General features: G+C 48.3%; 1 protein-coding gene across 1 annotated transcript; it reads left to right on the top strand.

Moving 5' to 3' along the window:
• Positions 1 to 363: 363 nt before the first annotated feature.
• Positions 364 to 12229, top strand: LOC144672408 (immunoglobulin superfamily member 1-like). Its single transcript, XM_078534253.1, has 6 exons — positions 364 to 480; positions 1553 to 1576; positions 3022 to 3321; positions 4387 to 4686; positions 7074 to 7373; positions 12138 to 12229. Exons 1-6 carry the CDS (start codon positions 417 to 419, stop codon positions 12227 to 12229), a joined length of 1080 nt encoding a protein of 359 aa, XP_078390379.1. The 5' UTR covers positions 364 to 416.
• The last annotated feature ends 767 nt before the right edge of the window (positions 12230 to 12996 follow it).

Genomic DNA, 12996 nt, shown 5'->3' with positions numbered 1-12996 from the left:
GGTGGGTGGGGAGGATTTACTTTTTTACATCATTACCACGTTTTATTTGCCCTGCGTCTGTGCCCGGCCCGGCCCGGGAGGGCGTTATTGAGACAGAGCAGGACCCCCGCTGCTGGCGAGGTCGGAGGGGTCTGACTGGAGCGGCGGTAACATCTGATTTGTCCCTAAGAAGATGTGGCAGTTCTTCTGAAAAACAGAACGGCTTCTCCCGGGCACTCTCCGCACACACTGATTCTCTTAGCAAGGCCACTCGGCTTTATAAAAAAGTTACAGAATATCACTTAAACCCGCCACCTCACATCCAGGGACACTCAACCCTCCATCGTCACAAGGTCTTTGGCAGTCTCACATTTAGCACCGGCTCTCTCTCTCTCTCTCTCCAGTCAGAGGAGCAGCAAGAAGATCATCTCTTCCCAATGTCTGTCTCTGGGACCAAACCCATTCTCCAGGAGGCAGTGGTCTCCATTCTGCTGCTGATGGGTAAGTGCAGCCCCTTCCTTTTTAAAATTGGTTAGCAGCCACATGAGGGATTTTAGTTTAAACCACACCAGCCCCCCCATCTATCCCTCTCTAAAACTCGAAATGAGGAAGTTCTCAAACTAGGTTTCTGCTCCAAACTCACAAACTCTTTTCTGAAGCGAGTGGAATTGAGGCCGAACATTCTCAGTATATTGTTTCTCACCCCAATGCTCCGCTCCTCAAAACTTTCAACTCCAAATCTTTCCTTTTAGCTCGGCGATAGCTCTGATTCCCCTGACCTGCACATCGAATTTAAAACAATTTCCTTCAGATTAAACCCCATCAGTATCTCTGTAACCCCCTCCATCACCTACAATCCTCCTCCTCCTGTTCCAATCCCTCCCTCACCCCCTCGCTCCCTATCTCTGTAACCCCCTCCATCCCCTACAATCCTCATTCCCCTGTTCACATCCCTCCCTCACCCTCCCCCTCTACACATCTCTGTAACACCCTCCATCCCCTACAGCCCTCATCCTCCTGTTCAAATTCCTCCCTCACCCCCTCCCTCCCTTTCTCTGTAACCCCCTCCAGTCCCTAAAATCCTCATCCTCCTGTTCAAACCCCTCCATCACCCCCTCCCTCCCCATGTCTGTAACCTCCTCCTGCCCTTATAATCCTAATCCTCCTGTACAAATCCCTCCCTCACCCCCACCCTCCCTATCTCTGTATCCTCCTCCAGCCCCTACAGTCCTCATCCTCCTGTTCATATCCCTTTCTCACCCCCACTGTCATGCCGTATTCCCCTCTGCCTCCCTTTATTATTTATCCCACTGCCCTTTCCAATGTTCCCATCGGATCTTCTTCCTGCTTTCAGGCAACTGGTTCCACCTAAAAAAATTTGCATCTGAATCAAAATGAAATGTTCCCCCCGCCCCCACCCCCACCGATCTGTTCCTGTAGAAATTTCAGCAGTTATAATTTGCAATTTCTGCCCTGTGATTTTACAGCAATGCCTGTGCAGCAACGTTTCCAGTGCAACCTACTAACCAATGTCTTTACTGATCTGCTTCCATTTCCATGCGGTGCATTGCAGTGGTGTCGCTTGGAGCTCAGCGCGGTGAGTAATTCAATGAGTCTAAGGCTCTCCTGTGTATGTTCACATTCAGTGCAGAATGCGGCCAATTCCCACTGGCCAATCACAAACAGCAATATCTGATAGGACACCTCATCAAATGGCTTTTGGGAATTAAAGTTCCCCCCACATGGCCCCTTTATCCAACTTGCGAGTTACTACACCAAAAAATCCTCTTGTATGTTGGTAAAACATGATTTCCCCTTTAAAAAGCCATGGGAGCTCTTCCTGATCAAGTGTGAATTTCTAAGTAACCTGCTATATCAGCCATAAATGCCCCCCAACAGACTGATGTGTTCGTGGAACTGCGGGAGGGATAGGATTGGGTACAGGCTGCACAATTACCCCTCCAACTGCACAATTATAATAGAATCGATATCATTAAACATTTTGTATTCATGTTTGCAACGTCGTCAGATAGTTTATTGTTTAACATTTACAATAATTAGCAAATATTTTCGATGTAAAGTGTGTTTATGTTTAGTTAACAAGCGTCATGTCCTATGCAATTTGGTGCAACTAGAGGGTGGGGAATCAGGCGACTCGACAACATTAAACATGGATTCGTGACTAGAGGGCGGAGTTGAAGTACTAATACGTAAATGAGAAATAGGAGCAGGAATAGAGCACATAGCACACCGTCCATAAACATTCACGCCCTCCACCACCAACACACAGTAGCAGCAGTGTGTACCATCTACAAGATTCACTGCAGCAACACACCAAGGCTCTTTCGACAGCACCCTAGAAACCCAAGGCCGCTACCATTTTGAAGGACAAAGGCAGCAGACGCAGGGAACACCACCACCTGGAAGTTCCCTTCCAAGACACTCTTCATCCTGACTTCAAAATATATCGCTATTCCTTCACTGTCGCTGGATCAAAATCCTAGAACACCCTTCCTAACAGCACTGTGGCTGTACCTACCCCAATGTTCAATATCCTGGAAATCTCTCCCTATTTGTGCCGTGGGGGTACCTACACCACAGGGGCAAAATCCTGGAACTTCCTCCCTAACAGCGTGGTGGGTCTGCCTAGACCACACGGACATAATGCTGGGACTGTCTGCCTAACAACGCCATGGGTGTACCTGCATCACAGGGCCAAAATCCTGGAACTTCCTCCCTAACAGCACTATGGTTGTATCTACACCACAGGGACTGTAGCGTTTCAAGAAGGCAGCCCGCCACCACCTCCTCATGAGTAAATTAGGGATGGCCCAACCAGCGACGCCCACACCCCATGAACAAATGAAACAATTAAATAAGGATAACACCCAACCTGGGTTATGTCCTGCTAGGTGGCGGCCTCAACATTGTCCGGCGGGCGTAAATGAGTGTGTGGGACGCAGGGGAGCGGGTTCATTGTGGAGCACCAATAAGAATGATTGTATCAAACCTGCCGTGACTGATATATTGTTTATTCATCAGCTTCCTTACCCAAACCCATCCTGTCTCTGGATCCGCCATCGAGTGTTATTCTACTGGGAGAAGATTATACACTCGTCTGTCATTTCCCTCTCACCCGCTGCAATGTTGAACTGTACAAGGGTTTCAAAGACAGAGTCTCGGCCGCGAACGAAGTGGACTATACCGCCGCCTTCAAGGTCACTGCAGCATTACCATCGAAAGGGAAGAACTCCTACACCTGCAAATACCAAAAATTCTACGAGAGGAACCTGACCTGGGCCTATTCGCCAATCAGCGACCCGGTGCAGTTCAATGTAGCAGGTAAGGGAGACTCAACAACACCCTGACTGAGAGGGAGAAACTTTGAGAATCGCTTATTTTTAATTAGATTATTGGGTGTGGTCATCGCCGGCTCGGCCAGCATTTATCACCCATCCCTAATTGCCCTTGTTCAGCGGGCATTTAAGAGTCTAAATCGGGATCCAGACTCACATGGAGGGCGGAGCAGACAAGGGCGACAGATTTACTTCACTAAAGGACATTAGTGAACCCAGATGTGATTTTACGAGAATTTTCTCACGGTCATCGCTGGACTTTTGATTCGAGATGGTGGCCGAATTGGAACCCAAGCCCTAAGAGTATTACCCTGGGTCTTTGGATTATTTGTCTATCGACAATACCACTACTCCATTCCCTCGCAATGAGCAGGGGAACCTCAGTTCCTCTAATTCATCACCTCACGCCGGAGAAAGAGACGCAAGCTGTTTATGTGACCATAAGAAGAGCTGGCATGTAGCACCGCAGGTGTGACGCGTCATTTAATGCGTGAATCGCTATGTCAACTTGGGGTTGCCATAGCCAAAGAGTGGAAAGCAAGAGCTGAAATATTAGCGTGCAGCCCATAGCAGCCGATTAGCACAAATTTTGAGCCCGCAAACTCTAAAAGTTGGAATTTTTCGCCCGGCTTTGAGTTGCGCAGTCAGTTGGGCTCTGAGCTCAAGTCTGGACTGATCGACGTGAGCCCAGAACCGGGTCCCATTGCCGCTTCGCGCTTCGTTTCACAATGTTGTCCTTATTTTCACAAAAAGCGCTAGAAATAAATGATCTTGGGTCGGAAGATGTCAAATCCTTGTCGGTGGAGATAAGTTATAAGAAGGGGTAGAATACAACAATGCTAGCCAGCTAACTGTCAGTCATCATCAGTGGTACATTCTCCATGGCAGTGCAAACCTGCCAGCTGATCAGCACTCTCTTCGCATGCGGTAGAAATTGTTGTTTTGTCCAGCATCTTATATTGATATTCTTGCAAAGTGTCCTGATGAAAAGCTCCGACGTGTCTCTTTTTTCAGCCATACTTGTTTGCTCCTTGCGCCCCATTTCTTACAGATGAGCTTCCAAAGCCCTCAGTCTCCGTGGAGCCGGCCTCCGGGGTGCTCTCGGTGGGGGATCAGGTTCACATTAACTGCACCACCTGCTACCCAAGCCGCCTCTCCCGCTTGTACAGGGAACGTGACGGGCTTATCATCGACACGCAAAACACCTCAGAGTCCGTGCGGACCGTCATCTTCACCATCAAGGAGCTGGAGCCAATGGATGGCGGAGCGTACAGCTGCAACGTGGTGAAGACGGTGCTAGGGAAAGTTTACGTGTCCCCGCGTAGCGACTTCGTGGAGTTCAATGTGACCGGTGAGCCTTGTGTTATTCAATGTATCTTTGACGCATAAAAAGGCAAAATTAGTGGCTCTTTACTTAAATGCACGCAGCAGTCAGAAGCTAATAAATGAATTATTGGCACGAGTAGAAGTTAATGGGTATGATCTTATAGCCATTACAGAGGCTATTACAAGGAGGTCAAAGCTGGGAAATATATATTCAGGGGTATAAGGCTTTTTGAAAGGACAGGCAGGGAGGAAAGGGTGGTGGGGTAGCTTTGTTAGTGTGAAATGGAATAAGTGCCAAACGAGAAATGATCTTGGATCGGAAGTTGTTGAATCCATATTGGTAGAGGTAATTAGTAACAATGGGAAGTAGACAACAATGCTTGGCAGTTAAGTGTCACTCATCATCAATGGTACATTCTCCAAGGCAGCGCTACTTGCCAGCCAATCAGCACTCTCTTCCCATGCGGCAGAAAACTCGGTTTCCACGCCTGAATCAGTCACCAGTCTGAACTCAGGAAGTGACAAATCATGTCTTTGGCATTGCATTCCAAGAAACGACAATACTCTTTTTAGCGCCCAGGGACACAGGGGCGAGGGTCCTATCATCATTCACCCTCCACCTAACATAATTCTGGGGCAACACGGGATGGGGCACTTGACTAGTCAACAACATGTAATTAGGTAAGAGGAGCTGGCAAGCCTAGGGGAAACGCCAGGAGGTGCTGGTCCACAGCCTCGGTCTACTTGCTTGATAAAATGATATAGATGCCCGAGGGGTTTGCAAAGGAACTTCACCAGGCTGATTCCAAGGCTGACACGGGCTGCCCTGTGAGGAACACCCAGTAAAATAGGGCCGGGGGTCAGGCTTCCCGGTTGAAGCATCACAAAATTCTCAGAGGAGTGTAACGGGGTTTGATGCCAACAGGTTCTGGCCGGCATCCTTCCGCCCCACCCCACTCTCCCCCGCCCCCCGCATCCACTGGCTACAGAGTGGAGAGCAAGAGCGGGAGGGGACGTGGTGGTTCTGCTCCATCTTTATGCTTTTCGGCAGCTGGGGGCTGCACGCTCCTGTCCCTGCTGTTACCATGTAGCCATTGATCATTCCACTCCCATTTGACATTGTGATAGCAGATAAGACGAGCCCTTAGTCCTTTGCCGACTCCCTGCAGTTGCCATCTTAGGTCCCTAAACAGCTTTTCCAGCACCGGAGTGAGTAGGACGATGATCTGTGCGCTGCCTCACTTAAGGAAGTGCGTGGTGTCAAGATGTTCACTTCTTACTGAGTTTCCAATGTTGCGGTCAGAAGGAAGTTTCGTCTCTGAATCAATCGCCTCCGTTGTCTCAGTCAGGGTCAAATCCTGTCTCTGGCTGGCCATTCTGAAGAGTTGCCTTTCCCTGCTCTTTGGGCTCCTTAGATAAGGAAGGATGTAAATGCATTGCAGTCGTTTCAAGGGAGGTTTACTACATTGATACCTGGAATGAGTGGGTTGTCTTATGAGGAAAGGCTGGACAGACTGGCCTTGTTGGTGTTTAGAAGAGTGAGGGGTGATTTGATTGAAATATACAAGATCCTGAACGGTCAGGACAAAGTGGAGGTGGAAAGGATGTTTCCTCTTGTGGGTGAGTCCGGAACGAGGGGGCACTGTTTTCAAATTAGGCGTCGCCCTTTTAGGACAGAGATGTGGAGATTTTTTCTCTCTCAGTGGATGATGCGAATTTGGAACTCTCCGCCTCAGAAGGTGGTGGAGGCGGGGTCATTGAATATTGTAAAGCGGAGGTAGATAGGTTCTTGTTCGGCAAGGGAATCAAAGACTATCGGGGATACGTGGGAATGTGAAAATCGAAACACTGGAAGATCAACCATGATCTCATTTAACGGTGGATTAAGGAGCACAAGTCCAAGAGTAAATACATCTCCCTCGGACAGTGCAGCACTCCCTCAGTACTGGCACCGTGTGAGTGTCGGCCTGGATTATGGAGCTCAAATCCTAGAGTATATACATCTCCCTCTGACAGTGCAGCACTCCCTCAGTACTGGCACCGGGAGGAGTATCTGCCTGGTTTATCGAGCTCAAAAAAGAGACGATATCCATTTACCCCCGACAGTGCAGCAATCACTCTGTACTGGCAGCGGGGGCAGTGTCGGACTGGATTGTGGAGCTGAAATCCTTTAGCATATGCATTTACTCCTTCCCGTGCAGAAGCCTTTCTGTTTTGACGGAGGGGTGTTTTGATCTGAATTAGCGAGTTGAGGTGCCTGCAGACAATGCTGAGTCCCAGGTGATAGTTGCAAAATAACCCCACGCCGACCCACACTGCAGGCCTTTCTCCTGGTGCATCAATACCTGACTCAGTCAGTCTCCCAGTGTGTGCTGTGGACTATTCCTATTTAGTGCGCCTATTTAATTTCAGATGAGCTGCCCAGGGCCACAATTTCTGTCCAGCCGCCTTTTGGTGTGGTCAGCAGTGGGACGCTCATTCGACTGACCTGCACAGGCGCCATTCTGAACTCCGGTGGCCTATTCTACTTCTACCGCGATGGTGAAACGAGGGGAACAATACATGTATCCGGCTCTGTGCCGTCGGCATCGTTCATCGTCAATGACTTGATCAGTGCCGGGAAATGGAGCTTCAACTGCGGCTATTCCAGGAGAGTGAGGCAGACGGCATATTACTCACCCCCCAGCGAAGCGGTGCAGGTAACTGTGACAGGTGAGTGACATTTAATAAACCCCGGAGGGGCCAGTCGAAATCACAATGTCAGTTTACGCATCTATGCTGGCAATATCCAGCTCTCTCCCCACCACCTCTATGCACAATTCCATCATCTCTCAATTGTCACAATCTTTCTCGGACTTTCAGTGCTGAATGAGCATAGACATCCTCTTATTGAATGTGGCATAACTTGAAAGCTTTGTCTTCGATCGCCATTCCGAACTTAAGTCCAAAGCCGGTGACTCAGTCGCTCTCCCTCCCAATTGTTCAGACACTGGAACAGAATGGTCAACTCCTCGGTGTCATGTTTGACCCAGGGACGAGATTTCAAACACATTTCCTCTCATTCGTTCATGGGTTTGGTGCATCTCTGGCTGGGCCGAGCATTCAATGCTTCTCCTGAATTGGCCATTTAGAAGGTGGTGATGAGCTGCCTTCTTGAACCGCAGCAGTGTAGAACACCGGGCTGTTCTGGAGGGAGTCCAGGGGTTTTGAGCCTGGTGGGTCACCATTGACCAGAGACTGAACTGGACCAGCCATATATATCATGTAGCAACAAGAGCAGGTCAGAGGCTGGGGATCCCGCAACGAGTAACTCACCTCCTGACTCCCCAAAGCCTGTGTCCAATCTAAAATGCACAATTCAGGAGTCTGATGGCATACTCTGCACTTGCCTGGATTAGTGCAGCTCCCACAACACTCAGGAAGCTCGACATCGTCCAGGATAAAGCAGCCCCGCTTTATTGGCACCCCATCCACAAACATTCTCTCCCCCCATCACTGAAGAAGATTGGCAGCAGTGCGTACCATCTATAAGATGCTATGCAGCAGCTCGCCAAGGTTCTTTAAAGGGCACATTCCAAAACCACGACCACCACCATCTAGAAGGACAACGATAATAGAAACATGGGAACAGCACCAACTGGATGTTTCCTTCCAAGGCACGCATCATCCTGGTTTGGAAATAAATAGCTGCTCCTTCACTGTCACTGGGTGAAAATCCTGGAACTCCCTCCAGAAGAGCACTGTGGGTTCACCTGCGCCACAGGAACGGCAGCGGCTCAAGAAGGCAGCTCATCACCAATTTCTCAAGAACAACTAGGGATGGGCAATAAATGCTGGCACAGCCAGTGAAGCCCACATCCCGTGAATGATTATAAATTAGAAAAATCCTGCTACAGTGAACGAATGATGATGTCCTTCCCAGGAAGGATAGTGTGTGACTTGGACAGGAACTTGCAGATGGTGGTGTTGCAATGCGTCTGCTAATCATTTGCCGAGACATAACGCCAGTGCGAATGCTGCCAATTTCCACCTCTATAACATCACTCGATTCCCACTGTCTTAGCTCATCTGAACCTGAAACAATCATCTATGCATTGTTGTTGCCTCTGGAATTGATAATTCCAGCACGATTGTATTTGGACTCCAATCATCTACCCCCTGTAGCCCCAAGCTGTTCCAATATGCCTGCCGCCCTACGTCCTCACACGCACTGAGTCCCGCTGCTGTCTTCACACTCTGAGCTCACTGTCCTAAATTGCCGCCCGCAACGGCGCAACCTTGAAATGATAATCCTTCTTTTCAAATGCCTCAACCTGACCCTGAACCCTCCCGCAGGAACCTAAAATACGAACTCCCCTTTACATGTCTCTACATGGGCTCTCGACACATCCCTATGTCCAAGGCTCACTTCTTAATCCTCGTCCTCCCGTACAAATCCATACAAGACACCTCGGCCCATCCCTTCTCCATCACCCCTCCACGGTCACTATAATCCTTCAATATGCACTGTGCAGCTTTGTTCTCCTTATTGTAGGAAGGACATTGGACGTGTCTCAGAGTAATTTTCCTAGATTTCCACCTGAAATGGGTGGGTTGTCTCCTGAGGAAATGTTGGATAGACTGGCCTTGTTTGCACTGGAGATTAGAACAGTGAGAGGTGATTCGTTGGAAGCGTACAAGGTCCTGAACGGCCTTGGCAAGGTGGGCGTGGAAGGGATATTTCCTCTTATGGGTGAGTCCTGCATTAGGCTGCACTATTTTAAGATCAGGGCTCACCCTTCCAGGACAGAGATGAGAAGTATACTTTTCTCTCAGAGGGCTGTGCGACTTTGGAACTCTATGCGTCTGAAGACGGTGGAGGTGGTGTCATTTAATAGTTTGAAGGCAGAAGTAGATAGACTCTTGTCAGGCTAAGGAATAAGAGATTATCGGAGAGGCGATGGGGATGTGGAAATTGAAACACAAGAAGATCAGCCATCATCTTATTGAATGGCGGAACAAGTTGAAACATCTACTCCGTTCCTATTTCCCATGTTCCGTTATTCAATCCTGGCCTCTTGAAAATCCCAGGAGTTTCATCACTGCAGCATTAGCAGCCAAGCCATAAGACCGGGGGCCCTCTGCTCTTGAATTCACTCTCTAAACCTCTCTTTCTCTATTCACTACCCCCACACACACCAGCGTGCATCCACTCAACCTACGCCCTACATCCCCACAATATCTCTTCTCCTTTAAGATTCTCCTCCAAAAACATCTCTTTGACCAAAACCAACCTGCTTTGAACAAGGTTAGAGAGAGAGTGAGGGTTGAAGCGCTATGCAGGGAATATACAGTAGGACGAGATATGTATTTGGAGGAGGTTGGAGAGATTGGGAGGGGGCGAGGGTCCATTGAGAGACATGAACAGGAGGTTGAGCACTTTAGGAGCTGGGGGTGGTTACAGGGATAGGGAGGGAGTGAGTGAGGGGCCATGCAGTGCTTTGAACAGGAGGATGAGAATTGTAGCGGCTGGAGGACGTTACAGAGATAGGGAGGGAGGGACCGTGAGAGAGATTAGAATAGGAGGATGAGAATTGGAGGGGCTGGGGGAAGTTGCATACATCGGGAAGGAGGGGGCGAGGAAGGGATTTGAACAAGATGATGAGAATTGTAGTGGATAGAGGAAGTTACAGAGATAGGGAGCGAGGGTGTGAGGGGGGATTTGAACAGGAAGATGAGAATTGTCGGGGTTAGAGGAGACTACAGCGATAGGGAGGAGGACGAGGGGCCATGTAGGTATTGGACCTGGAATACTGTGTGGAGTATTGGTCTCCTTATTTAAGAAAGAATGAAAATGCAATAGATTCAGAGGATGTTTACCAGTCTAATGCCAGGTATCGGCGGGTTGTCTTATGAAGAAAGGCTGGACAGGTTAGGCTTATATCCACTGGAGTTTAGAAGAGTAAGAGCCGATTGGATTGAAATCTTTAGGATCCTGAGGGGACTTGAGAGGGTGGATGTGGAGAGGATGTTTCCTCTTGAGGGAGAATCTAAAACTAGGTGTCACTGTTTAAAAATATGGGGTGGCCCATTGAAGACAGAGATTAGTCGAATATTTTATCTGAGCATCGTGAGACTTTGGAAATCTCTTCCTCAAAAGGCGGTAGAAGCAAAGCGTTTGAATATTTTAAATTTGGAGCTGGATAGATTCTTGGAACCTAATGGGGTGAAAAGTTATCGGAAGTAGGCGGGAGGTGACAATCAAGTCAGCCATAATTTTATTGAATGGCAGAAAAGGCCCGAGGGGCCAAGGGGCCTACTCCTGCTCCATATTCGAATGTCCGTATGAAGGATGAGAATTTTAGAGGCTGGAGGAGGTTACAGGGATGGGGAGGGAGGGGCCAGTTAGGGATTAGAACAGGAGGATGAGAATTGTTGGGGCTGGAGAAGGTTACAGAGATAAGGAGGGATGGGGCGATGTGCTATGCTGATATTTGAACATGAGGATGAGAATTACACGGGCTGGATGAGGTTACATAGAGAGTGAGGGTGGGGCATAGGGATTTGAACAGGATGAGAATTGTAGGGGTAGGAGCAGGTTACAGAGATATAGAGGGAGGGGCTGATGGAGGGATTTGAACAGGAGGATGAGAATTTTATTGGCTGACGGAGGTTACAGAGATAAAAAGGGAGGGAGGCGAAGGGTAATTGTCGCATTTGAACATGAGTATGAGAATTTTAGTGTCTGAAAGAGGTTACTGAGTTAAGGAGCGAGGGGGCGAGGGACCTGGAAGGGATTAGGACAAGAGGATGATCATTGTAGGGGCTGGAGAATGTTACAGAGATAGGGAGGGAGGGGGCGAGGGGCTATGATGATATTTGATCATGAGCATGAGAATGATAGGGGCTGGAGGACCTTACACATCGAGGGAGGGAGGGGGTAGGAGTGCCATGGAGCGATTTGAACTGGAGGGTGTGAATTGGACGGGTTGGAGGAAACTACAGAGATAGGGAGAGAGGGAGCAAAGGCCATAGAAGAATTGGAACAAGGGAGTGAGAATTTTAGGGGCTGGAGAAGGATACAGAGATAGGAAGGGAGGGTGCGATGGGCCATGGAGGGTTTTGAAAAGATGAGTGAGAATTGCAGGTTTTGGAGTAGGTTACAGAAATAGAGAGGCATTGAGTAAGGGGCTATGGAGGGATTTGAATAGGAGATTGAGAATTGTCGGGGCCGGGAATGTTTCAGAGATATGTAATAGAAGGCGAGGGGTTATGATGGTGTTTGAATATAGGGATGATAATTATGAGGGCTGGAGGAGGCTACAGATTTAGGTGGGCTTGTGATGGGGCATTGAGAGATTTTGAGCGGGGTTCAAGAATTGTATTATGTGGTGCAGGTTGCAAACATATGGAGGGGACAATGGGGTCAAGGAGCCGCTACTCGTCTTTTCCAAATTGTGTGAGAATTACAGATTAATATTCTCCCCTCTCTTCTAGATTTTAATGGAACATCCGATTCATTCCCAAACGTTTTATGTGTCGGCGCTATTGTCCTGCTTTGGATTATATCTATCCTGGGAACAGAGTGAAATGCAGTAAAAATAAATAATTGCTGCAAATATGTGGTTTATCACTCGACATTTCATTTTGAATAAAAGCAATTTGGAATCTATCTCACTGTCTACATCATGATATCAATGTGTAGTAATTTTCCATGAGCAAATATCAACAATGTGACTGAAGGTTCCCCAAAGCTAAACCCCAAGTGTAGCATTATACTCCGCTTTCAGTCACAAAGGATGTAACATGCAACCAATCTCCTCACTCATTGTGCGAGGGGCTCTTATAAAGGCGCTAAAGAATATTCAGTTGGGGAGTAGATTGTGTCAGAGTGCTAATGAAGCAGTCCATACCCAAATGCAGAAATACCTGGACAATATCCCGGCTTCGGCTGACAAGTGGCAAGTAGCATTCTTCCCAAACAAGTATCAGGTAGTGTACATCTCCGACAAGCGAGAAACCAGTCTTTGTCCCTTGACATTCAATGACATTACCAGTAGTGAATCGTGCACTATCAACGTCCTGGGTGTTAACATTGACCGGAAACAGTATTGGAATAGCCATATAAATACTCTGGCTATAAGAACAGGTCAGAGTCTAGGAATCCTGCGACGAGTAACTCACCCCCTGACCCCCAAATCCTGTCCACCCTCTACCAGACACAATTCAGGAGTGTGATGGAATACTTCCCACTATCCTGGATGAGTGCAGCTCCCACAACGCACAAGAAGCTCGACACCATCGTGGACAAAGCAGCCCCAATTTATTGGCATGCTATTTCCCATCAAAAACCATT

This window comes from Cetorhinus maximus, chromosome 38, assembly GCF_964194155.1.
Source record: "Cetorhinus maximus chromosome 38, sCetMax3.hap1.1, whole genome shotgun sequence".
In the NCBI taxonomy this organism is placed as follows: domain Eukaryota; kingdom Metazoa; phylum Chordata; class Chondrichthyes; order Lamniformes; family Cetorhinidae; genus Cetorhinus; species Cetorhinus maximus.
This window is presented reverse-complemented; position numbering and strand designations above follow the sequence as displayed.